Source organism: Glycine soja, chromosome 7, assembly GCF_004193775.1.
Source record: "Glycine soja cultivar W05 chromosome 7, ASM419377v2, whole genome shotgun sequence".
NCBI lineage: Eukaryota > Viridiplantae > Streptophyta > Magnoliopsida > Fabales > Fabaceae > Glycine > Glycine soja.
Genome location: NC_041008.1, coordinates 8,870,717 through 8,896,413, shown reverse-complemented (window position 1 = coordinate 8,896,413; position 25,697 = coordinate 8,870,717). Strand labels below are relative to the sequence as shown.

The 25,697-nt window shown below is 31.7% G+C and overlaps 2 protein-coding genes and 1 pseudogene across 6 annotated transcripts; 1 reads left to right on the top strand and 2 right to left on the bottom strand.

Moving 5' to 3' along the window:
• Positions 1–1,262: 1,262 nt before the first annotated feature.
• On the top strand, positions 1,263–3,326 carry LOC114419027. Of its 4 annotated transcripts, XR_003668157.1 has the most exons (5): positions 1,263–1,498; positions 1,603–1,669; positions 1,799–1,870; positions 1,969–2,078; positions 3,118–3,326. XR_003668157.1 is itself a non-coding variant. In XM_028384604.1 (4 exons), the coding sequence occupies exons 1-4, from the start codon at positions 1,381–1,383 to the stop codon at positions 3,220–3,222; spliced, it is 405 nt and encodes a 134-aa protein (XP_028240405.1). In that variant the 5' UTR covers positions 1,269–1,380; the 3' UTR covers positions 3,223–3,326. The 4 variants fall into 4 exon arrangements, 1 of the variants encoding a protein (XP_028240405.1); XR_003668155.1 differs by having other exon boundaries at positions 1,603–1,870; XR_003668156.1 differs by having other exon boundaries at positions 1,269–1,669.
• Positions 3,327–13,090: 9,764 nt separating this feature from the next.
• On the bottom strand, positions 13,091–14,328 carry LOC114419807 (annotated as a pseudogene).
• Positions 14,190–20,819, bottom strand: LOC114418623 (protein SAR DEFICIENT 1-like). 2 transcript variants are annotated; one of them, XM_028384062.1, is made up of 7 exons: positions 20,620–20,819; positions 20,360–20,435; positions 19,574–20,135; positions 16,131–16,291; positions 15,813–16,010; positions 15,577–15,676; positions 14,190–14,896 (listed from the first exon to the last, which is right to left on the bottom strand). In XM_028384062.1, exons 1-7 carry the CDS (start codon positions 20,709–20,711, stop codon positions 14,619–14,621), a joined length of 1,467 nt encoding a protein of 488 aa, XP_028239863.1. In that variant the 5' UTR covers positions 20,712–20,819; the 3' UTR covers positions 14,190–14,618. The 2 variants fall into 2 exon arrangements, with proteins under 2 accessions (XP_028239863.1, XP_028239864.1); XM_028384063.1 differs by lacking the exon at positions 20,360–20,435 and having other exon boundaries at positions 20,620–20,715.
• Positions 20,820–25,697: the final 4,878 nt, after the last annotated feature.

Below are 25,697 nucleotides of genomic sequence, written 5' to 3'. Positions count from 1 at the left end.
CCACGAATCTACCACTCTCTTTCCTCTTTCTCCCTATGCCTCGGGGCATTTCCCCTCACCATTAAATTAAATGGAATTGAAAATTTGGTACTGACCAGCTGAGTAATAAAAAGATTCTTAATGTTTTAAAATGATAAATAATTTGAGATAAAGAAACATTCTAAAAGTAATACACAAAATGAGATGGAGGGAGTCTATTTTTCTTTTTACTGTCCAGAAAAATAAAAAGAATTTCGGTGAAATTAAGTAATATACTATAAGTTTGTATAAGTAAACCGCTTATCATTCCAAACAGTTGGGAATCAAATGGGATATTTTAGTGGTTATAGGGTGCGCAGCAGTTCTCGTAAAGTAGGATGCAATCATTTTTGTACAGTGTGTTCCATTTCATTCTGTAATTTTTTTATGTTCAGACTTTTGACAGATCTTATGTTGTCTGTCTACACGTTATTATTCATTATGTAATTTTTAGTTTTTATAGTTAAAGAGTAGTAATATTTTTGGTTATTATAGTTTGTATTTTAATTTTTTTTAGTTTTTATAGTTAAGTTATCTTTTTAATCTCTATCATTTATATTTTAATTATTTTTTAGTTCTTATTAAAAAAATATATAAATAATTAGTTATAAATTAGTTATAAATATCAATTATTTTTTTAAAAATAAATTATCTTGGGATAAATTAGTTACGAATTAGTTGTTAATATTTTTTTCATTAATTATAATTAATATATATTACTCATATTTTGATGTTAATGACTAGAAAAAAATTAAAATATCAAGTATAGGGACTAAAAAGACTACTTTCAAACTATAGGAATTAAAAGAAAATTAAAATGTAAATTATAAGGAATAAAAAAAAACTACTTTCAAACTACATCGAGACAATAAGAGAATTAAAATGTAAAGTATAGAAACTAAAAAAAATCACTTTAAAACTATAAGAACTAAAAGATACAAATGATGAAACTTTAGGGACCAAATCAGTAATTAAACCTTATTATTACAGTCGATAAACTTATTATACATTATAAGTTTGTTATTAGATAATAGAATCAAAATCATTACAATATAGTACCACTACTAAAAAAATTATTTGCTACGACACATTATCTTGGACGGTCGTTAAAGAACCGACTTTGATTGTATATTAATGACATTTTTGTAAATATGATGAATATTTTAAAGACGATCATCATGGAACCGTGTTTGAATACTTGAAAACAAAGACGTTTTCATAAAACCGCTTTGTTGTTTTTATTCTCTCACTTTCTCTCTCTTCTCTTTTATCGGGTAGTGTAGTGACCCTCTCTCTCATTCTATCGTTCCTGCTTCTTCGCTGCCTCGACTTCTTCTCTCGCGGTGCTGAAGGAGCTCACGCATGGCGACTCAACTTCTTCATCGCTACCCCTTGCACTTGATTTGGATGCTAATTTTTTCATCAGCCAGAAATGCTTGGAGAGAGCCCATTGCAACTCTGCATTTGCTACACCATGAAAGTATTAAATCTATACCCTTTATACCTGGTATAGATACAGAATTTTTGTGGGCTGGTTTTTATATTATTTGCCAAAATAATTTTTTCATGTATTCTTTTAATAAGTGTGGGAGCTTTACGACTTTGCTTACTGGTTCTGTTCATTCTGTTCTTCCTATTTGAACTTAATATGGTGAGAATATTCATGGATTTGTCTACTTCATAAACCACTTCATTTTAAGAAGCCTTTTGGTTGCGGCTACATTCTTTCTCTGGTTTGTTCTGGCCATTTACTATGACAATATAATCCCAAATGCATCAGGTGTGAGGAAATCAATATTGTACTTTCTAATTCCTAGTTATTGGATGGGAAAAGGAGGTCAAAAAGTGAAAGGTGATTAATTTTGTGGTTTAAGTTGTGTTTTGTATTTCTTCTTTCATGCTCTTTGTGGCTTAACTCTTCTTCCCCATCTCCTTGTCTTCCTTTCATAGAGGGTGGGGTCTTGTTGATGCAAATGTTGTTGTTCAGATACGTGGCCTTGCAAAGACATATCCTGGAACACGTAGCATTGGTTGCTGCTTTAAATGTAAAAGAACTTAAGGTAAAGCATTTCTTATTAATTTTTCATGCAATAATTTTCTGGATCATTAATTCATGATATGATATTAAAGCTATGAATGAGCAGCCATGATTTTGATTTTTGTAAACTTTGTGCTTTACGCGCGTTTGGTGAATAATAGTAGTTGTAGCTTATACTAATTATATTAAGAGTGCATACTAATATAAAAAAAAAAAAACCATAAGCACTTATACTAATTATATTCATCTTTTCTTCATTATATTGTTTAAGCCTTCTTTATTTTTATAACTAGTAATGATTATTATTTACTTTAGTATTTTAAGTTGGAAAATAATAATATTATATTTTATTAATATTGTGAGTTGTTAAATGAATTATGAATTTTATATTTTATTGTTATGAATGAATTACTTAAATTGATGACTTACTTAAATTGATTATATGTTTATGATTTATGACTTATCTTTTTATATTCAAAGATTAATTGCAAAATTAGTTTTCAAAAATATCTTGTACTATTTTTAAGTTTGAGGATTTTATAAATTTTTTTCAAGAATTAAATATGTGAGAATAATCAGTTCATCACTTACTTTTTCAAAAAAAAAATCGCTAAAAACTCTAATACCATGTACTTATTTTTTATTTATGGCTTAACCCACTTGCCATTATCATGGCCGCCACTTAATAACCAAGGACATGGAGAATCGAAAAGCCAAAAAGTCTATTTGCTTGATAGTAGCCTCGATCAATGCAATGACTACTGTCACTCCAAATTTCAAGCTTAGCATAAATATCAATTCTTTCAAAATACATGCATTAATTCCTCATTTAATATTGCAATAGTCAACCATAACCCCTTGACCATGTCAATAAGAGAAAAGTCTCGTGTGTGTATATAATGAATATATCATGCAATTATTAAGTCTCTTGAGTATTCAATTACTAAGTCACTGGTATATAGTTAACTTGGACGTGCTCAGCGTTAATTTGTATTAGTTGTCATGGTACTGCATTATTTTTCATTTTAAATTAAATTATTAAAATCATAGTTTATTTGCAGGCTATTATTGTTGGACCTAGAGATGAATTGGAAAAACCTGTGGATATGAATGACTGGAGTGGAACTTTAATTTGTCCATGGACTTGTTCATATATTATCATGTAGATTAAAATTACAGCAACAAGTGAAAATAGTTGATGTATTGGATCAATTATATTTGTATACATATTACATTTGTTTTAAATTTATACATGTATTGCATCATTATCTTAAGTTTGATCAACAATAAATTTTATTTTTTTTATAGACTTAATATTTTTTAAAACAACAAAAATTTTCCATTAAAAAATATTATTTAATTTTAATATAGTTTTATTTAGTATAATCTTCAATCTTTATATATATATATATATATATATATATATATATATATATATATATATATATATATATATATATAAATTATTCAGTATAATTTCCACTTTCTAAGACCGTTATATCGTAAAACCTTTCTAGAAAGTTTGTCTTTTAAGACTTTTTAAGACGGTTCTGATGTAATAATCGTCTTAGAATGTCTATTTTCTAAGATGGTTTTATGTAAAATCATCTTAGAAAACAGACATTCTAAGACGGTTATTACATTAGAATCGTCTTAAAATGTATGCTTTTTAAGACAATTGTTACATAATAACCGTCATAGAAAGGTTGTATTTTTTACGACAGTATTTTTAAAATCGTCATCATTGATGCTTCATTTTTAACGACATTGGCTGTAAAGACGATCAAAAACCGTCATTAAAATTCCTTTTTAATCGTCATTAAAAGATTTTTTAACCGTCGTTAAAAGGCTTTATTGTAGTAGTGTACCTATGTTATTTATTCAATAACTAAATCAAAATGAAGTCTTTAATTTTTCTTATAGAAAAATCAAACAATGACTAAGAAATTGAGTTTCTTGTTTTCTTTTCAAAGTGAATAAGGCAATATAGTGGGTGTTTGGCTTGACGTTGAGGAATTGATTTCGAGTTCAGAATTGATTTTGGATGCATTTTCACATGTTTGATTTCATATCGGAGAAGAATTCATAATTAATTCTGGATTGAAGCAACTTTGAGTAGATTCTTTATTGTATTCAAAATTTTCTATTTAATTTTACTCGTAACTTGTTTTTTAATAAAACATCCAAACATAAATCATATTACTTCAAAATCAATTTTAACCAAAATCAATTTCATGCAAAATCAATTCTCTAAGCGCCCACCCATAGTGTGTTTGCTTATGCATTAAAAACGCATGTATTTACATATTTATATGTCCAATTTGAATTAGGACACAGAAGCTACAAAGAAGAGTGTTAGTTTATACGTGGATCCAATTGCTTTGAGATATATCCAAACACTTTAATAATATATTGACAACAACATATTGGACTAGCATGTAACACTTAACCATAAACTCATGTTTATCAAACTCTCGAGTTAACTCACTAACTCTTACGAGTTTATGAGTTTAGTTATCCTCTCCGAGTTGACTCTTAAGTAAACTCTTTTTTTAGTAGACTTTGAATAAACTCTATAAACTCTAAGTAAACTCAGGTAAACTCTCGAGTTTACCACCGAGTCAACGAATCAGTAAGTTAAAAAAATTAGACCAAAATTTGTCTATTTAGTTTTCAACATACCTTCATTTAGTGTGTTATTTTCAAATACAAAAAATCTCATCTTTAATAACATCAAACTCTTATTCTCTAATAATATCAAATCTTCGATGGGAATGATCTGTCACTATTATAACATCTACAAGTTATTATCTAGTATTGATGCATTACTAGATTTATTTATTTAAATATTGTGAAATTTATGATTTACTATTTTGCTTTATTATATTGTTGAAATGTTTAATTGGTATGTTATTTATAGATATTTTATTACTATTTTTATATGAAGTAGACTCTTACGAGTCTATGAGTTGAGTCCACGAGTCGAGTCTATGAAACTCTCACAAGTCTACATAAACTCTCGAGTTTGATAACATTGCATAAGTTGAATAGTTAGATCATTTTGGATTAGTTAAATTGTTCAAACCTACTCCATTGATCTAATTAGAATTAGGCTTGAATTTCTCAAATAAGATTTTGGGTTCAAGTTTAATGGATGAAAAAAAATAGGATTAGAAGGAAAATTTTTACTAAAGATGGTCAATCAGATTTTTTGACAAAGATTAGTTACCGAAAAAACTAAAAATATTTTACACCAATACACATGGTAGCCAAAAGTTAGTTTTTCAAAGAAAAAAAAGTTTTATATTGACATATAATCATAAACTCATGCATGGTCCATAATTTATTGACTTTTATAGCAATTATCTTAAAAGTTATATTAATAACTAGTTCACAGTATTTAGTACTAATAGTACATATCTATTAAACTTTTTTTAATGTTTTATATATATTTAGTACATTCTATATATTGTCAAATTTGAATTGTTTTGAGACATTATTGGGTTTCACTCAATAATTTAAACAATTAGACATAAAATGGAAGCCTAAATGGTTCATATTTTGGGATCACTTTTTAATTATCAACATTGAAAATTTTCATTGCTTCTCAAAGTGAATTTGATGACATCAATAACACAAGGAGAGAATTTAAACTAAATCACAAGAAGGAAGATTACATACTAGTAGCATGATGAGATTGATATGAGACATTTGTCAAAGAAGGACTAGGCGATTACAATGCTTGTGTTGGTGTTGGCTTTGGTGATAGTGATAATGATGACGATGATGATGGTGTTGAGTCATTTGTACAGATTCCACTATTTAACATTCATAACAAAGAGACGAGTGAATTTTTGCTATATATAATATAGAACTTAATCCTAACTATCAAATTCTGCAAGTATAATTTAGGTTAAGAAATTGCATCATAAATTGCATATATATCTCCTATTCTAATTTTCCATGGAGAAAATAAGTATTTACATCAAGTTTCTCAAGATGTATATCAAATGCAGCACACATAGCCAGAACAACTCTAATTGTGGTCAACTAATAACTGAAGAGAATATCTCATTGAATTTGATACATTCTTTCTGTGTATAACTCTTGACCACCAATCTAGCACAAAATCTTTCTACTTAATCATTGTTGTCGCACTTGATATTATAGACCCATTTGCACCCTATGGCTTTCCAACCTTCTAGAAGTTTAACAATTTCCCAAGTCTTGTTCCTATGCAAGGTTTCCATTTCTTCATGCATTGATGTCATCCACAAAGAAGCATCTGAACTATTCATTGCCTCTTGAAAGGTTAATGGATCATCTTCTTCAATTAAGAGACAATATGCATCATGGATTACCATGACACAATCTAAGTATCGAGCTGGTACAGATGTCGACCGTTTTGATTGTCAAAGTACTTGTCCATCATTCGCCTCACTTGGTTCTTGTTCTTCGTGATCCTGCTCTGCTTCATAAGAGTATTTTTCTCCCGATTTCTTCCCTATCTTCTTTGTAGTAGTATCTTTGGAAATGTTGTCATTTTTCTGCTCACTTTCCAATTCATTTTCTCCACACAAAAAAAAAACTACAATCCTGCTAACAACAACCTTGTGGCAATGGGAACCCACAGGTGATACCCCTTAACATTGTCAGCATACCCCAAGAATATACATTTTCTGAATTTTGGATCCAATGTCGTTCTTTCTTGGGAGTTGTACATCACGTACACAAGACATCCAAACACATGTAAGGAAGAATAATCAGTTGGTTTGTCTTTTCACATCTCCATCGGTGTCTTTAAACCAATCATTGTTGATGGCGAATGATATATCAAGTAACAGGTGGTCTTAACTGCTTCTGCCCAAAAAGATTTTGCCAATCTCATTGTTCTTAGCATGGCTCTTGTTCTATCAAGGAGAGTCTTGTTCATCCGCTCTACCACACTATTCTATTGAGGTGTATGTGAAACTGAGAATTGTTACATAATACCATCTTGCTTGAAGAATGCCAAAAAATCGCCATTTACATATTTTCCTCCATTATTTGTCCTTAAGAACTTGATTCTTTAACTAGTTTCAAGCTTTATTTGTGTTTTGAGTTCCTTGAATGCTGGAAACACATCTTACTTCTTCTTGATGGAGTACACCCACAATCTCCTAAAGTAACGATCAATGAATGATACAAAATACTTTGCTCCTTTTAGGGATATTTCTGGCAGTTCCCACACATCATAATGGATCAAGTCTAGTATGTGTTTGTTTTTGGTAATCGCTATGGCAAACTTCAATCTATGTTGTTTACTTATCACACAATGCTGACAAAGTGGTAAATTGACTATTTTAAGCCCATGTAAAAGATTACATTCCACAAGAATTTTCAGGCCTCGCTATGATATGTGACCCAGTCTATGATGCCATATCATCATTGCTTCTTCTTGACTAATTGCTACAATTGATGCATTTGGTTCTTGCAACATATCTCCCAAAAGCATGTATAAATTAGCTGTGAGTTTCTTAGCTTTCATCAATACAAGATTTCCCTTCACTACCTTCAAGATCCCACCTTCAGTATGGATCTTGCACTCGAGGTCATCCAATCGCCCAATGGACAATAGATTCTTCTTCAAACCCTTCACATGCCATACCCTTCAAACTGTACGTATAGTACCATCATATATTTTTAATTTGACAGTACCGACCCCAGCAATTTCCAAGACATGATCATTCCCCATGAACATAGATCCTTCTGAGATAGGTTCATAGGTGCAAAACCAATCTCAATGTGGAGTCATGTGCCAAGTTTCACCTAAATCCAATATCCAATAATCATGGAGTTGTCTTTTACCTCTAGAACTAATTGTTGATTCACTGCACTAGACATCCACATTATTTGAGGTACTAGCAATGCAACCTTGAGAGGTTGATGCTCCAAAGTTCTCTCCTTCACCATTCTTATGCCAAATATCCTTCTTCAAGTGCCTTTTCATGCCACAATTATAGCATTTGAGGTTCTTCCTTCTTCAAGATTTTGACTCCCACTAGAACCACGTTTTGTTGATCTATCTCTCATTGTAACACCTCATTTTACGTAAAATAAATTAAAAGGGTTTTTTATTTAAAAATAAATAGAGTTTTAGAAAAATGATGAGATTTTTATAATTAAATAAATAAGGAGAAATAACTTTATTGATTAAATAATGGTTTGAAAGAAAAAAAAAATATTTTATTTATTCATTTGATAGAAAATAAAATAGAGTTCTTTTTTTATAAAGCAAATAAATAAATAAATAGAGTAAATAATAGGCTGAGAGTACCCTACCTATAAATAAAGACATATTAGGTAAGTTTTCTGACGCTTTCTCTTCCTCTCAAATTAATTTTCTCTCCTCCCCTCCCATAACCCTTTCTTTTCCCGTATACACTCAAACCTATCTTAGTAAAATGATAATCCCAAATTTTTCAACCGTTGGATCATCGTGAAAGTTTAACACAAGGTTTGAAACCTATTTCCACACATACTAACCGTTGGGACTTTCAAGATAGTGTTTGTAGTGGAAGAAATATCCCTCACACTGAGCTTTCTCTTTTCCCGCATACAGCCAAACCTATTCTAGTAAAACCATGATCCTGAACTTGTTAGCCGTTGGATCGTCTTGAAATTTGGACACCAGGTTAGAAATGCATTTCCACACATCTCCACCTTTGGGATTTCGAAATTAATATCTGTGGAGGGATAAATACTCATCGCACGCAGACAGTGGAGTGAAGGCTTCAATCCCTTCTCCTTCTCTCTAACGCTTGGAAAGCAGAGCAACCAGAGGAAAAGCTCGAGAAGTTTAAGGAAACCACTAGAGATACCACTATCGCTACCAGAATACACATGTGAGCCCGCTTAAAGGTAAGGGATGAGTTTATCGCAATTGGGGTTAGAATGAACATGTGTAAGGATCCTTAGAAGATTAAATTGGGATTTATTTTGGGATGTTTATTGAATTATAATTTTCCATTAAAATTATAAATATGATATTGTTGTGTTTAACGGACCAATTAATGTCCTGATGCGAATTGGTTGATAAACTTGAGTGTTCTTGGTGTTTTCATGTTTTTGACCTATGGTTTTGATTCATTGATTTTAATATGATTGTGTGGAATTGTTTGAGAGATTTTACTCCCCATGTTGTGAAAAGCATTTTGTATAAATTGTTATATTGAGATTATGAAATGGTGAATCAAATTGTGAGTAAGTGACAGATTGAACCTGTGATGAATGGTGAGATACATGTGTATTGAGATGTTGTATGTATTGAGTTGTGAGCTATGAATTATACAATCCACGGCTATAAAATCCTTTAAGGGTGACGAGTTAATGCGCGACAAGTATTATGATGGGAATCACTGTGGGGACCCGACGAGTTTAATCACAAGCGTGACGAGATAAAATTATTTTGAGAACAATTGAGGAGTCATGTGTTTTGTACAATTCAAAGATAGAGTCTGTGTGCTAAAATGTTTTCTAGGTTGGACCTGAATCAGGAGGGAAAGACTCTAACGGATTCTTCGGAGTGTAGGCCTTGGGGGTAAATACACCCGATTTGAGTGCTACTTTAAGTATGTGTCGATCCCACATGGTTGGAGCATTCTCGCAAAATAGCGTGACTCTAACTAGTGTCCCTATGATTTTACTTAGTGAGAGTGACCTGACTTACTGGTGTGTGGTTTGTCTTGTCTCTACTCCTAGGCGCCCGATGAGGTTTTTCACTGGCATGGTACCACATTGCAAATAGGATTGAGTCTTAATATATCTGTTGCATAACGCTTGTGTAATGATCGATATTGATTGATTTAGTCATATTGTGTTTTGATCCTTTAGTACTTGAATGATGAAAGATGAATGAAATGTGGTGTGTTGTGTTGTGATGTGATGTTACACAAAAAAGTAGTAGAATGACGTGAGCTATGTTTAAGTAAGTTGTATTTTGTTTATATGATATGTATATCTACATGTTGTCTTGTTTCTGTCTATTAGTTAGGAATGTGATAACTCAATCCCCGTGCGTTGTTTATGTTTGGATCCCGTGATGATCTCGAACTTTGCATGCGTGGTAGCAAATGACTAGATGAATTGCTTTAATAACCATTGTGTTGAAGGATGTTGGGACACAATGCTCTAATAGGATGTGACATTGGGGCATGAGTTTTGTTTAATTACATGATGTTGTGAGCCAAAAATGTTTCTAACAAGTTTTATTTGGTAATAGTAAAGTGAATATGAGCCTTTTATTCTTTTGAAATGCTTTTATTTAAATGTGTTTTAAAAAAATTTAATTAATTTTGCTTTCTTATTCCTTTTACTATTAGTACATATATGTGTGAGGTAGAGGGTGTTACACTCATCTTTATTAAAGCCTTTGCTTGCTTGGGATTTTCCAGCCTATCTTCCTTATTCTTTCACCTAGATTCTTCTTCAAGAATAGCTCCAACAACATCATCAAAGGTTAGATGATCGACAATATTATGATTCGTTATGTTGATGATGAGTTAACTATATGAATCTAGTAGACTCTAAAGTAGAAGCTATGCATGCTCATTTTCTTCTGTGTTGAAATCTAATGCAGAAAACTTGACTAATAAAGTATTCAAATTGTTGATGTGGTATATCACCAAAGTCGACTCACTCATTCGAAGAGTGTAGAGTTTCCTTTTCAAGAATATTCTGGTTTGAAGTGACTCAACCTCGTACAATTTGTGGAAAGTATCCCAAATTTCCTTTGCGGTCTTCTTCTTCGCAACACTGGACAAAACTAAGTTTGCCATTGCTATGTGCAAATTGATAACTACATTTTCACCCATCTTCGTCCACCTTTCATTTATGACATTTGTTGGTTTGCCTTCAATTGCATCTTGGCAATTGTCATTCCTCAAAATTTCTTTTATCGTCAATTTCCAAATGGAGTATTTACTCCCATTGAACTTCTCTATCTTGCACTTTGCTACCATTATTTCACACAACTTCCACAATGTACAGTACCGCCTACTGAAAGAATGAGTGTAGATCATGAACTAGTGCACCGGGTAAGTTCCCAGGAAAGAGAGGTGGGTCACCAATGGACACACTTAAATACTAAGTCTCTCCTTAGTCAGAACTTTCCTAGACATGCACTTTCACACTACCTCACTATATATCTAGTAACAAGAATATTTCTTTGTTGATGTGGAAGATCAGACTAACCACAACCATAGAGCATACTAAGTATTTTCTCCGACAATATACCAATGTATCAGTGTTTGTCGTACCGGAATAATGTCAGCAACCTATTAGCTCTAATATCATTGTTGGATACCAAAGTAACAAAATAATAACTCACCAAAAATAAAAGATGAAAAAAATAGGAATGAACAAAATATTTTAACGTGAAAAACCTTCAACAAATAAGGGAAAAACCACGAGCAAGACTAGAGAAATAGTTTTACTAAATGGAAGAAAATTACAACCTTTCTAAATATATGGAGAGAACTATTACACACTCTCTTATAATAGGAGAATACAACTTTCACACAAAGAACTCTTTCTAAGAATGGAATACTACAATTGAGATGGGATAGTCAAATGAGCAAAATTGCTTGTTATTTATAGGCCAAGATTATGACGGATGCATTAAATGCCATGCAACAATTTCTGCTCCTCCATCCAATTTTTACAGTCCTATGCATGTAGAGGTAACATTTTTCAGCCTTCTTTTTTGACTTACATGCCACAAAATCAGCTTTACAAGTTCAGTGGTCTCACATTCATGTTTCCTTCTAGCATATCAATTACTCTATTCATTGTAGGTCTATCCCTTGGAATCATTTCACTACTAGAAAAACATGTTTTTACGATGCACATTCCACATCGGTCCTTCAAAACTGTCTTAGAAGAATAGGCTGTGACACTTTTGTAATTATGATGTGTGTAAATGATGACAGTGGAACAAAACTCATCTTCAAATGAATCATACAACGACAGGTCCTATTATGGTTGTCATAGAAATGACAAATCCATGATGTTTTTGGAAACATCGTCATGGTATACGTTATCAATTAAATGACTAACCCTCGTGCCCTTAGTGATTCACAAACTTCGTTTTTTCCCCTGACTCAGCTCATGTCCCTCAACACTCACCAGTCGTGGGAATGAGCATAAAATTAAAGTATGTTTGTATATATACTAGGAGACTTATCAATATGTCTTTCATTGACCTGTTTCGTTGTTTGTACTTGTAAACTACTTTGAGCTTGTACTAAACATTGGCTTGGTGACTTTGGTCTAGATGCTAAACCACTTGGACTACAAAATTCCCAACTCTCCATTTGAATTGGATTATATGCTAAACTTTCTCCCCTACATTCTTGTTTGTGTTTTTTTAGGTCAAGTTGATGATGGCTAAGTGCAACTGCCAACTATTTTGTAAGTCTTGTTCATATAACATGTCAACTGCATTTAGATTACATTTTCTATCTCAATCCATGTTTGGAAGTATTAGTCCTTGTCTTGTACTAATCACTTCTATTTTATATTATTATTTTTATGCATGCTAGAATTAGCTATTGCTTTTTCAGCCTTTTCCTTATCTAATTTCAGCCACAATTCAAAATTCTTATTTTCGAATGAGTTTGTGGTTTAACTAAAGTTGGACTATATGAAATATTTAACTCCACTTGGTTACAAGAAATGATTAAGTTTGAGGTCAATCCTTACAAATCATCCCTTATATTCATATATGGTAGATAAATAGCTATAAGGATCAAAATTGAGACTAATGTGAAAACATGCCCTGGCCTTTAAATGTAACATCTAAGATGGTTTTTAACTAAAACTCATCGTAGAATGCTGGCATTCAAAGACAATTTTTAAGGTAAAAACCGTCTTAGAATGCCCTTAAAAATCGTCTTTGAATGTTAGCATTCTACAATGGGTTTTAGTGAAAAACCGTCTTAGAATGCTACTAAGGTTTTTAATTAAAATTCGTCTTTGAATTCACGCTTTTCTAAGTTAGTTGTTAGGGAACCGTCGTGGAAAGTCAACACTTTCCACGACGTGACCTTTAAGACGGTTGGAAACCGTCATAGAAAGCTTATTTCCATCGTCGTAGAATGGTGTTTCTGCATTAGTGTTTCAATATTCCATAAACCCACTGCAGTTATTCTTCTTGCTATTTCTTTTTCTTCTATGGTTGTCACCCCATTAGTTCTTAAATCCCCATCTTGCTCTAGCCTATTATATCTCACTTTTGTGACAGGCTTCCACATTAATATGCTTCTTCACTCCCACCAATTCTAACAGCATTATTTCGTAGCTGTAAGCATCAGATTTGTGTGAAATTCCACCAACATGTTTGTTCCACACTTCTGGAGCTATATACCCTATTGTTTCTCTGGCATCTAACATGGAAACAATGCTTTCATTTCTAGGATAGAGCTTTGCTAGCCCAAAACCACATATCTTGGGGCAGAACTTCTCATCCAAAAAAATGTTAATTATGTGGCTTTATGTCAAAATGTAGAATTTGAGTGTTGCATCCTCTGTGCAAGTATTCTAGGCCTTGGGCTATTCCTAAGGAAATTTGTCACAAATTATCCCAACTCAATAGTGGAGTGGCTTCAAGTCCCTTATTGTAAATAAACTTGTCAAGGGAACCATTAGGCATAAATTCATAATGACACCTTTCTTCTGTCCTTCAAAACAGAATCCAATTAAAGTGACAACATTAACATGAGAAGTTTTGCTGATTTTAACAACCTCATTGATAAATTCTTCCCCATTTCCTTTCGATGAATTCAGTAGCTTTACTGCCACAGGACAACCAGTAAGTAGTTTTCCTTTGTATACACTTCCAAAATCACCTTGTCCCAATTTAATATTGAAAGAGTTGGTAATTTTCTTGACATCTGAGAATTTATATCTTTTTAGAGCTAGGGCTCAATGATTTTCTAAGATTGATTCAATATCTTCCTTTCTTTTAATTGTCAACCAAAATTTTACTTGTCGTGTTGGCCTATATTTACTACAGCAAATTACGATGCACATCATGAATCCCCCAATTACGACCACACTTGCAACAGCCGTTAACAGATGTGGAAAACTAAGAATGTGGAAAACTAAAAACAGATAAGGGGATAACATTAATTAATATAGATGTTATTTTACAACACACCATACTGTTTTGTGATCGCTAAACACTTTGGTAACAAAGCAACACAGCCCATCAAGGAGGCAGGAGCCATGCCCATCATTCATGATCCTTAAAATGAGCATGGCACTTCTATGCTAGCCAAGCCAAATTTGATTCATCCACACTGCTTACACTTGCTTTTAAATAGTATATATACAGCAGAGTTAAAATACTATACTTGCTTTCATCCACACTGCTTACACTTCTATGCTAGTTCAATTACGGGCACACCACTTGCAAACATGTATAAGTTTTATGAATTATACATATTTATGAGTAGCGTGCCTACATTATACATATATATAGTACTGTACATGCATGGTGCAGGATAGGATTTTTTGGTACACCTTAATTCTGCCTTGTGATCACATCAACATCCACAGAGCTAGAACCAGAAGCGGTTATCTCACCATCTGATTGTGTCACTGAGAAACTAAAAGGAAAGCCATTAGCAAACGGTGCTGGGCTATAGGCTTGATTCAGTGACCACTCACAGCATCCAATTTGTGTATTGTTGTTTGCTACATAGCTGCCAGATTTGTCACTGTAATACTGATTCTGATCATATGTGACTACTGATGCTGCTGCAGGTTGATTGTTTGCAAATTGTTCCACAGTTTGATCACCTATATATAGTTATTATGTTCACACATCAGTTACTGTGGCTAAATCCAAATAATGATCACTTTAGTGTTATTTAAAATTGAATTAGTTATTTGGCGAAATACAGAACTTGCAGTATTAACAATATGAAATAAAATGGAACTATATTCATTAAGTTTGTAACTAAATCAACTTATTTACTTCTATTTTTCTTATTTCCCATAAACTTCAGATAATGATAATTAAAATATATTTTAAAAAAGTGTGTTAAGTTATCTACAACAGTAGCTGGTTCTTCTAGGGGTTCTTATCAGTAAGAATTTCTTCTAACAAAATTCTACCACTAGAGCTTGTTGGCGTCGCTACTATGTGTGGAACTGTTCTTATAAAAGAACTGAGTTCTTAACATTAAAAATTATTTTATTTGTCAAAACTATCCAAAAAAAATATAAAGTAGCTAGGGTTTATTATGGAACTTATTTAAAGTTCTTAAAAGATTCTGTTTTTATATTAGAGTGGAAATTTGTTTAAGTTCTTAAATTCTATATAGTATTAATTGTAGCTAGAGCTCACTGAAAATAAGTTAAGAATCAATGAGTAAGTTTTCCATTGGAGATCGATGCTCTTATAAAGTGTTGCTATCATTCCTCTAATTATATATAATTTGGCATAGATACAAAAGACGTAGATTAGTGGAAGATACCTTGGGTTAACAAAGCAATGTTATCATTCAGAACTCCGTCAATCTCCTCCAAGTTATTCCATCTCGCATATGCTTCTTTCACCAATTTGTCTATATAGGCCTGCAAATGTAGAAAATTAAATTAAATAACATTCACTAAAAGGAATTAGAGGACAAATTAAAAATCTAACATAAGGGTGTAACTGATATAAATTAAGGGAACAAATATTGAGTACATTAGTAGATGATTTTTTTACCTTATTCAAAGGGCTCATCGCATCTCTGTTGGAAAATGTATGTCCATTAAAATCTGCTCTAATTAATTTGCACACTGGATCCAGAAAAATAGTATAATCTGGTCCACGATAAATGTGCATCTTGCTCCCAGTATCACAAGTCATTGCGTGCTTGATAGTGACTTCCCACATTTTGTCTGACATCCCGATCCCTAAAATCTAGTTGTATAACATTCAACAAAAAATATTATCAATTTCATATTGCTACTTACTTCATAAATAAAAATTTAACTTTTTTTGTGACCAATAAAAAAATATGATGTAAAGATAGATAGATACATTTCTTAGCTTAAGAGTATCAATGACTGCTAGTTTGAGAAAGTCTTGCACTGTTTTGATCCCCTCTGATGACAATTTCCTGTGGAAAGCTCCATCTTTACCTATCTTCTCTAAGCGCCACACTTCGTCGTGAAGCATTGGAGGGTAGTGTTTTTTGTACACTTCAAATGTATAAAAAAAAAATAGGAAGAAATAAAATGTAGATATTTAGTATATAATATCAATGATAAATAAATTCCTTACAACTGGCAAAAATGTTAGACGTAACAATATATGTGAAAATGAACTCAAAGTTAAATTAATATCAATATAAGATTATTCTTAGTAGCTCAAAAATGACCCCCCAAAAAAGTACTCACTAATTAATAATGAAAATTACACCTAGGCACGTGCTTGACCTGGTTTCTCTTTAAGGTTTAAACTATTGACTTGAGATTGATCCACAACCAGCAAATTGCCAAAAAGAAAGTAGAAATCGTTATCGGTGTCCGTATAATATACAAAGACAATAAAAGTAAAAGATATTATACGTCAGATCGAATTAGTTTGGCATCTCAATATAAGCTGGGATTAGCCAAGTGGGTTTAATTTTCTTGATTTCACACTAACATGGTTGCCTTTTGTGGGACCCTTAGCAACTATCTGCTATTATTTTGCATGATGCACAAGGCTCTTTAGAAGCCCAATCCAATTAAATTTTAGAGGGGGAGGTGAGCATTTGCTTACTACACCCCATTGCCACATCATATAGTCACACTTTGTGCATGTCCTTCATGCTTTTCATGCCTCATGACACCTAAGCACACTTAGTGGAGAATCTTGGAATTGATCTTGGATTAGTGGGCTGAACCATAACTAAAATTCACTAATCATAATTAGTGAAATTTTGGCTCCAAAGTTTGGCTCCACAAATTCAATTTCAAATTCAAGTGAAATTTGAATTTCCCTCCAATTTTGTGTGACACTTAGGCTATAAATAGAGGTCATGTGTGTGCATTTTTTTCAACTTTGATGATTTGAATATTAAACTTCAGATTTCAAAGCTCATTTAGAGCACAAAATTTCGTGCTCTTCTCTCCCTCTCCCTTCATTCATCTCCTTCTTCCTCCAAGCTCTTATCCATGGCCTCCTATGGTGGTGAGCTTCTTCTAGACTCATCTTCTCCTTGAAGTGGCATCTCCTCTCTCTTTCCCTTTCTCCATTCCGCTGCCATTCATCTTCCAAGAAGCAAAGGAATCCATTGATGAAGAAGATCCTAGGCCTACAAGCTCCAATGGAGCTTGCATCATGTGGTATCAAGAGCATCTTCATCTAGGTGATGTTCTTTTGCTTCCTCTATCTTTTTGTTCGGTGAATTCTCTTTAATTCCTTGTTCTTCATCTTATTCTCCATGTATATCCTCCATTGTCTTGTGGTTTGGTGCTGTTTAGAGTAGATTAAAAAAAAAATAAACCGATTAAATCTTAGATCTACACTTGTTCTTGCATTTCTATGGTTCAAATTTTGTAGATCTACTCTTGAATCTTGTTTTTGTGTTGATTTTAGGTTCTATCAATTTTCATTCATAATATTCTTGTGCTGAACCTTTAGATCTAAATTTTGTTCCAAAATATTGATTAGAAAAAAAAAACACAAAAATCTAAGTGTAAATCACTTAATCCATGTTGTCTTAGAGTCATGTTTAGTCATAGTAATTGTCACATTATGTTCTAAGTTTGTGTTGAATTTTATTTTGTTAATTGAATTCTAGATACATTTGTTCATGTATTCTTGTTATTCTTAGCCTATCTTTTGAATTTTGAGTCTAATTCATGCATGTTATTTAGTTCATAACATGTTCTAAATCAATTCCTAGAAGTAGTCTTGTTCTTGAACTTTTTTTTTGCTTTCTAAGTTTCCTACATGATGCCTATGATGAAGTTGAGTTGTGGTGCTGCGTTGTGGCTGGATTTGTGAATCAAAATAAGTCTTAAGCTCTCTTTAATTGTGTTATTCAAGATAATTGAGCATAAGCAAACACAAATTGTAACTATCCAAGCCTTAAGCAACATAAACACTACTCTTGATTTCTAGGTTGAAATCGCTGGTGCTGGCAGCTCGAACATACGAACTTGTATAAATTACTGGGAATTGGTCACTGCGTTTTTTGAGCTGAAACTTTTACTGAATTTTCTACACATCTGGAACAAAATTATAAAAAAAGAACCAAACGATTTGGATTAAAGGAAAAAATAAGAAAAATCTCACAAGTTGGCAAAAAAATCAGTGTCCAGGGAAAAAAAAAAGAAAAGTGAAAGGAAAGTGTGCTTGTTGTTTTGGCTCAAAATTTGTTCTATAATTGGTGCCTATTTTATACCAATCCTAGTTCTGAAATTTCAATTGAAAATTATTGTGAAAACAAGTGCCAAAACTAGAGGTTTCTTGAGTCTTTTTTTTTTAGAGTTTTTCTACTCTACTCTAGAGCCATTCTAGGTTTCTCTTTGAGTCCTAGCTTGCTTTTTTGTGCTTTTCATTGCTTTAATTGTTGAATAATCCTTGGAAATTTGTCTTGTTAAAACTCTATTGGTTTAGCTTTCATTTCATTTTTTTTTGTCTTTGGTTATTGTTTGTCTCTTTGTTTCCTTGGTTGTGAGTTGCCATATAGGGAATTGAAAAGGAGGATTGGTGCCATATCTTGAAGAATTTGGGTATTTGACTAACGGTCGGTTTTCAGTTGTCACAAAAGAATGTTCCAACATAACAGAAGAAACAAAAGTGTTGGATTGACCATAACTAACTAACACGAAGCATGAAAAGGATATGCCCTTTCTAGTTGGAGATACAACCAATATGTTTCCATTATTCTACGGCAATAATTTATTAGATTTTTAATAATTATATTTGTAAATGTTACTACAAATTTTACAGTTCCTTATAAAAATCATGTATATTGTATTAGATATGATCCTTAATTCCTTATACAAAGAGTAGTGATTTAATGACCAGTTCTGATATGCTAGTTCTGATATGCTGATAATATGATTTCCATTTCCAACCATATATGCACTAAGCTTAATAGATTGATAAAGCTATCATTAAAATGTTGTAATGTAAGTTATGGTGGCACATCTATGAAGACTAAAATATCTTGTTATCAAATCTTCTAAGAGCATCTTAGTTTTAGATCTTGAACTCAAAATTTAATCTTTTTTAGATCTTCTAATAAAGGGGATGTAGAGATCTCCAGTGTGAAAAATGGATTCTTGTACAAGAATCTTGAAGATATCTTTACATGTTCAAAAAAAATTTACTCTCTCCCTAATAGCAAAACGAGGGAGACCAATGGAAGAGAAGGAGATGGAACTAATGAAGAAAAAACCAGTAGCAACAAAACAAAAAAGCAACAAACAAAATACACATATAGGCGTATGGGGAAGGAAGCCACATATAGGCGTATAACTTACATTCTCCACGGTGATCCTTGACAGCAAACGCCTCAGATATGGCTTCACGAATCCGAACACCACCTTGATTAGTCCCCGGTGCCACCCTCACCGCCACTCGGAACTTCCGGCAGCGAATCCAGCATGAATTATCAGTGAACTCAATGTCCCCGATTGGTGCAATTCCATCACGCATGATCACATTCAATTCTCCTGCAAGCAATGGTCGCTTCCCAATTCTCTCCTTCACTATGTGCCTGTTGAATTCCTCACTAGTCCAATCCTCGTCATTATCATCAGGGGGAAAATCTCCATCAAGAACCACAATCTCTAGCTTGATGGCATGTGGGAGACTTGTGGGTACCACTTTGCCACTGCTTTTGTCCATCAGAACTATGTTGATGGGTTTTCCATCAACCTCAAGAATTCTGCTACCTGTGAAAATTGGAAGGGAAAGCCTTTTGCTGAACCATAGTTGTAAAGTTGAAGGTTGTTGTTGATCCAATGCTTGGAGCCTCAATGAAGGAGACCTAGCAAAGGAGTGTGGCCATTGTCTCATAACTCGGTCAACTTCTTCGCCAATCTAATAACAAAAAGAATTAAAGAAATTAACCTCAATTAGAAAACTACATCGTCAAAGCAATGAATGCCAAGAATTTGTGTTCAAAGACAAAAATGATAGTAACAAATTAAGGCTTGGCAAGCAATATATATGCCCATGTGGAGAACAAATTAATTAAACCAACCCAAAAGTATACATATATTATTACATATATATGAATCTTATTGAGAAGGTTAATGACTTACCACTCTTCTCAGCAAAGGCTCCATGGCTGAGAAAAGATTTTCCATGTTTTTTATCATAACCACTTCTCCAATAACCCTATCAAGAAAATGGATGAATAAGAAGAGTGAAAAGTTAACTTGAAGCATAAGACGTAAGATAGTGAAGCTTTATAAATGAATAGAATAATCTAGAGAAAAAGATTAGAGAGCGAAGAGCAAGTAGAATGAATAGAATAAACCCTAGGTAGATACTCTATGTAAAATGAATAAATAGTACATACGAAGCAAAAGAAGGTCTAGTATTCCTCATCCGTTTGTCGCCAGGGTTATCAGGGTCTTGATCAGAATCATTGAAAAACCTTTTTGCAGCCATTTTTTTGGTGAAGAATCTGGTAACTGATAGAGAGTGAAATTAGACGAGTTGGTCTTGGTGTGTTATTTGAGGTTGCACTAATTAAGCAGGACAGGAGCGAAACCAATAGAGCATTTCGCTTTTTATACACGAAAATATTGTGGGCAGTAGAATATAATTATGTGTTTTAATAATAATCATATAAAACAATACCGAAGGTTCTTGGAATATCGAAGGAAATAGCGTAGCACTTGGCCAGAACAAAACGTTGTAGCCACATGATGTAACGAGTAACCACTTTGCGTCAAGAGTCAAGGCAATCAAAAGTGAATAATCAATCTATTTCACTTCTCTCAAAAGCTATATGGGACCTCCTCTCTATATGGAGTGAATGTATTAATTATTAAAAAAAAAAACTAAACACGTAGCACTCACCATCAGATTCCTGTTATTATGCTCAAAGTAAAAATGGCATATTCGACAGGGTCACAAATATTGATATAAAGAATTTCAACGAAAATTTACAAATAATATATATATATATATATATATATGTGTGTGTGTGTGTGTTTAGATGTAATGATAATAAGTTATAACAAAATAGTAAAAGATTATTGAAAAAGACGGAACTCATTCTAATTAATTATTTTTACACTATGAAGGAATTAATTTGCGATTACTATCACCTAAGAAATGTCTTTGGTGCCTATAAAAAAATGTTATATATTTGTATCATAACGATTTTTGTTATTGCTTAAAATAATTATTGGCTATAACGTTCAAATCTCACTAATTATGAAGTTTTAATCAGTTTCCAACCGCTTGGATCTTCGGACTTATATAATAAGTACTGTTTGAAACAAAAACTCAAATTAAGAATGTTTTTTGTTCATCACATATATTAATTATTGAAATCTTATTTTATAAGGTTTGCTTTCTTGTTATGTTTGACTTTTATTTTGAACACTTTGATGACTACCGGTTTGGTCAAACTACATGTTTCTGGGAAGGATAGAATGCGTGTTGGGGGTGTACCGCGTTCACCGTGGAAAGTCATGTACGAAAACTAAGAAACTCACTTGTAATTACCTCAAGCGCAGCAAAACATAAAAATTATTCTTATTTAGTGTTTGTTTAAAGACAAATTTTTACTATTCTTTTTAATAGACTCAAGTCCTATCTTTATTCAACTTTGAGAAGTGCTTGAACTGTTAATTCAATGTAACGTTGTCATTCTTGTTTGCTAGCCATTCATGCCAGCAGACATGTGCATCAATATTAGAATTAGAACATCTTTTTTGTGTAAGTTAAAAAATTTATGATTGATACTCAAATTACCAATCATGAATTTATTTCTACCAAGTTTAATTAATTGCTTAGTTAGTTGATGCTGTATATATCCATATATACGCATACTATCACTGATTGAAATCCAAAGTACAGTCAACGGAAATCTTGGCAAGTTCTCATACTGACAAGAAATATGAGGCTTAAATTAAGCAGGAAATAATGCATATTTTGGTGGAAATGGGCAACGGAGATGTTGGCAAATTAGTTCTCAAACTAACAAGAAATACGAGGCTTAAAACAGGAAAATGAATGCAGATTTTGGTGCCCCAAAAGTGGAAAAAAAAAATCTACATCTAAATTAAGCATTGGTGATAATATTATTTGTTACTTCATTAATAATCATGATGATGACCTTAATTAGCATTCAAATTCCTTGTCATTTACTTAAAATGATTGATTCAGGTGACCCATATATGTGTACGTCAATTATAAACGTCACTACTTAGTATATATATCATCTCTGAAACTGAATGATCTCGATTATTTTATAAAACTGCTACAAATTAATGAAACTATTCAATTGGTCGTTAATATGTCAATTAACTTGATAACTAGTAAGTATCATGAGTAAATATTTTTAAAAATTTAGGTAAATAAAATATATAGCTTAAATTTAAAGAGCGAAAAGTGAAATTATGAAACAGTTGAAAATAAATATTTTCAAAACATAAATAATTAAGATTTGTAACGGATGCTGAAATTAATATAAAAATAACTAATGATGAAATTAACGGTTTCCCATGAATCTTTCTTTTTAAGTTAAATATATATTTTCTTAATTTAGTCCTTTTATATTTTAAAATTCTTAATTTGATCGTTTATATTTACAAATAAACATATTTTAATCCTTCCATCAGTTTAACATTAATAATATTAATATTTCAATTTTTAATAATTAATTTTAACATATATAGTTACAGTTAAAATTCACATGTATCAGTATGCATATAAACTAATTATAAACATAATGGCAGTTAAACATGTTTTATTAAAATTTTAAAAATTATAAGCCCAACACACCTCAATCACTACTTCCTCCGCTTCAAAATTATAAATCAAGAACATAAGAGAATAGAAAACAAAAACTTTCAAGTTCATTATAGTATCCATTTATACTAATATCCTTGAAACTTAATAGGTTACTAAAAGTAACAATGTATTAGTTAATTATATTTTAGTATTTTTATCTATATATATATATATATATATATATATATATATATATATATATGTATATATTACTAATATCATGACCTTCTGCATTATTAAATAAGAGAAAAAAATATTATTATTAGAGAATTAATGTGAGTCATTTTTTTCTAAATTGAGTCATTTAATATGATCAGTGGGACACATATAAATTGATGCTGATGCAACATTAATTCTACAATATCAAAGGTAAACAGTGCCAACAAGACAAATATATGTGTTGCGTTGCAAAAATAGCTCAAGAGAAGAAAATAGAAAGAAGACAGAAAAACAAGATAATAGACAGAATAAAAAACTATTTTGATATTTCCAAAAATGAAATAACATATTTATAGGTACAAAATATAACTGAACAATTATAATCTATAGAAATTATGGATGCTCTTCAACCCAAAAATCAAAAATTAATTTCATTCATAATGTGGATATAAGTATTGTTGGTTCAAAGCAGATTTCTCTCACTGAATAAACCATTTTCATATACGAGACCTAAATCACACGCAAATTTGTTCAGTTGAACAATTACAAATAGATTAATAGTATTGTAGCGTCCCAGTGAATGGAGCCTTGATAACTCAAATCCGGTTCATCATGATCAGTTTATGGTTAATAATCGGAGGTCGATCATCAACTCCGATATCACTTCCACAACCTGTCCCCCTCTTTTATGAGACTTTTAATGATCATTAAAATAGCGTTTACAGGCAATCATAATAATGAAATTAATGGTCAATAGACAAGAATTAGGAGATGATTGGTAGAAGAGAGAGGGGGAGACCCGTCAATAAAAGTGGCCCGGGTCTAACATTTTAGTTTATGCTCTTGAACTACATCTTCTAAACTCTATGTGAGATTTAGTTAGCATTAACACACCATATAAATAGTCATGCACTACAATAAATATAGACAACCACTTATTAATATTCATAACAATAATTTATATTAAAGAATATTTTTTTTACTATAAAAACACTCTTTTGGTATGTTTGTGCGTTTTTTTTGTTGCAAAACTATATGTTACTAAATTATTTAATTTTTAGAATATATTTTCAGTCATTGTTTCTCCATTTAACATCATATTTCTAGCCTTTTAACACACTATCAACAAGCTAATTAGATATTTTGGATCATCCTCAAAGCATTTACTTTTCCTCCAACTTCTTTTAAAGAGAAGCAATTTAATTAATTTGTAGACAGGAAGTAATGTTAGGACATGAAGTGAGTGAAGAGTAAATTGATAATTAAAAAAATGTATAATTTTAATAATATTTTATTTTTTAAAAAGAATATCATTCTTTAATAGTGTTAAGTTTAATTAATAAAGTTGTATGATTTAATATGAGAGGAAAGAATAATATAATATTCACATATCTTGGGAGAGAAAAATATAATTTATTTCAACAGTATAAAATTAAATAGAATAAATTGTGTACTTTTGTATTTCTCGACAGAGAGATGTGTAATTTTTTCAAAATTGAATTGTAAAAAGATCATATTAGATTATTAGTTTTGAAAAAGGAAGTTTGGTGCTCCTTCCTATTTTCATCACTCTGTCTAGCTTGAACTTCCCAAGCAAATCCACGTGGAATACGACAAGCTAGGGCCGGCCATTAAAACATGTAAATATTATAATTGTCATAAGAGAGACAAATTATGCAGTTACAATTGTCTGATTTTTTATCACCTTATTAGTGGAGTTTTTCCCACCTATCTCAAAATCATAATCTTGTATAAAGGAATCAAGTTAAATATCATTTGAACTAATCACTTATTGATTAATTATCATTGATTTTTACTGGTAAAAAAAGAAAAAACAAATTCAATTTCCAAATTCTACGGCGTAGACTTAACAGTAATTACGCGTTGCTAAACACGTCTTGTGTTATCTTTACTTTTGGGTCTATCAACTGCGCCTTTAGAAGGTTTCGCAGAAAAGATGGAGCAATAAGGTGGGCATTGATCGTGATTTATTACAAATTGCTCAAAGCTATAAAGGAATATTTGAAGATGTGAAAGGCCAAAGTGAAACTTTCAAGCACTTTGTTCGTAACGTTATGAAACTTTTGTTGTCTAGTATGGTCTACAGAACACCGTCAACTATGTATTAATATATGTGTTAGTGTCTGAGTTTGGACTGGTTGAATATGTTGTAAAGCTACATGTGTAACGCGGAATTAGTTCCTCTTCAAGGAGTCTATAGAAAAAAGTTTCTAATGGCTAATTGAATTGATTTTCTTATATATTGTGTGTATTGGTGATTAAAAATTAAGTTAGATTCATTCAAAAAAAATTAAGTTAGAATTTCAAAGTACACCTTATAGTATTGTGTGTATTGTCAAACTAGTCATTTTGATTGATTAACCGATTAAATTAATAATTAATTTGAGTAATATGCCAAATCAACTATGTTTAAGTGTTACAAAAGAAAAATATGTTTAAGAATCATAT

Bases quoted from the DNA above. Each gene is read 5' to 3' on its own strand.
- LOC114419027 (XM_028384604.1), top strand. From the start codon at position 1,381: ATGGCGACTCAACTTCTTCATCGCTACCCCTTGCACTTGATTTGGATG. The intron at 1,499-1,798 runs GTATTAAATCTA...CAAATGCATCAG, and splicing joins GCATTTGCTACACCATGAAA to GTGTGAGGAAATCAATATTG. The intron at 1,871-1,968 runs GTGATTAATTTT...TTCCTTTCATAG, and splicing joins AGGAGGTCAAAAAGTGAAAG to AGGGTGGGGTCTTGTTGATG.
- LOC114418623 (XM_028384062.1), bottom strand. From the start codon at position 20,711: ATGGCTGCAAAAAGGTTTTTCAATGATTCTGATCAAGACCCTGATAAC. The intron at 20,436-20,619 runs GTATGTACTATT...TTTTCTTGATAG, and splicing joins ACTAGACCTTCTTTTGCTTC to GGTTATTGGAGAAGTGGTTA. The intron at 16,292-19,573 runs GTAAGTTATACG...ATACATTTGAAG, and splicing joins CAAGGATCACCGTGGAGAAT to TGTACAAAAAACACTACCCT.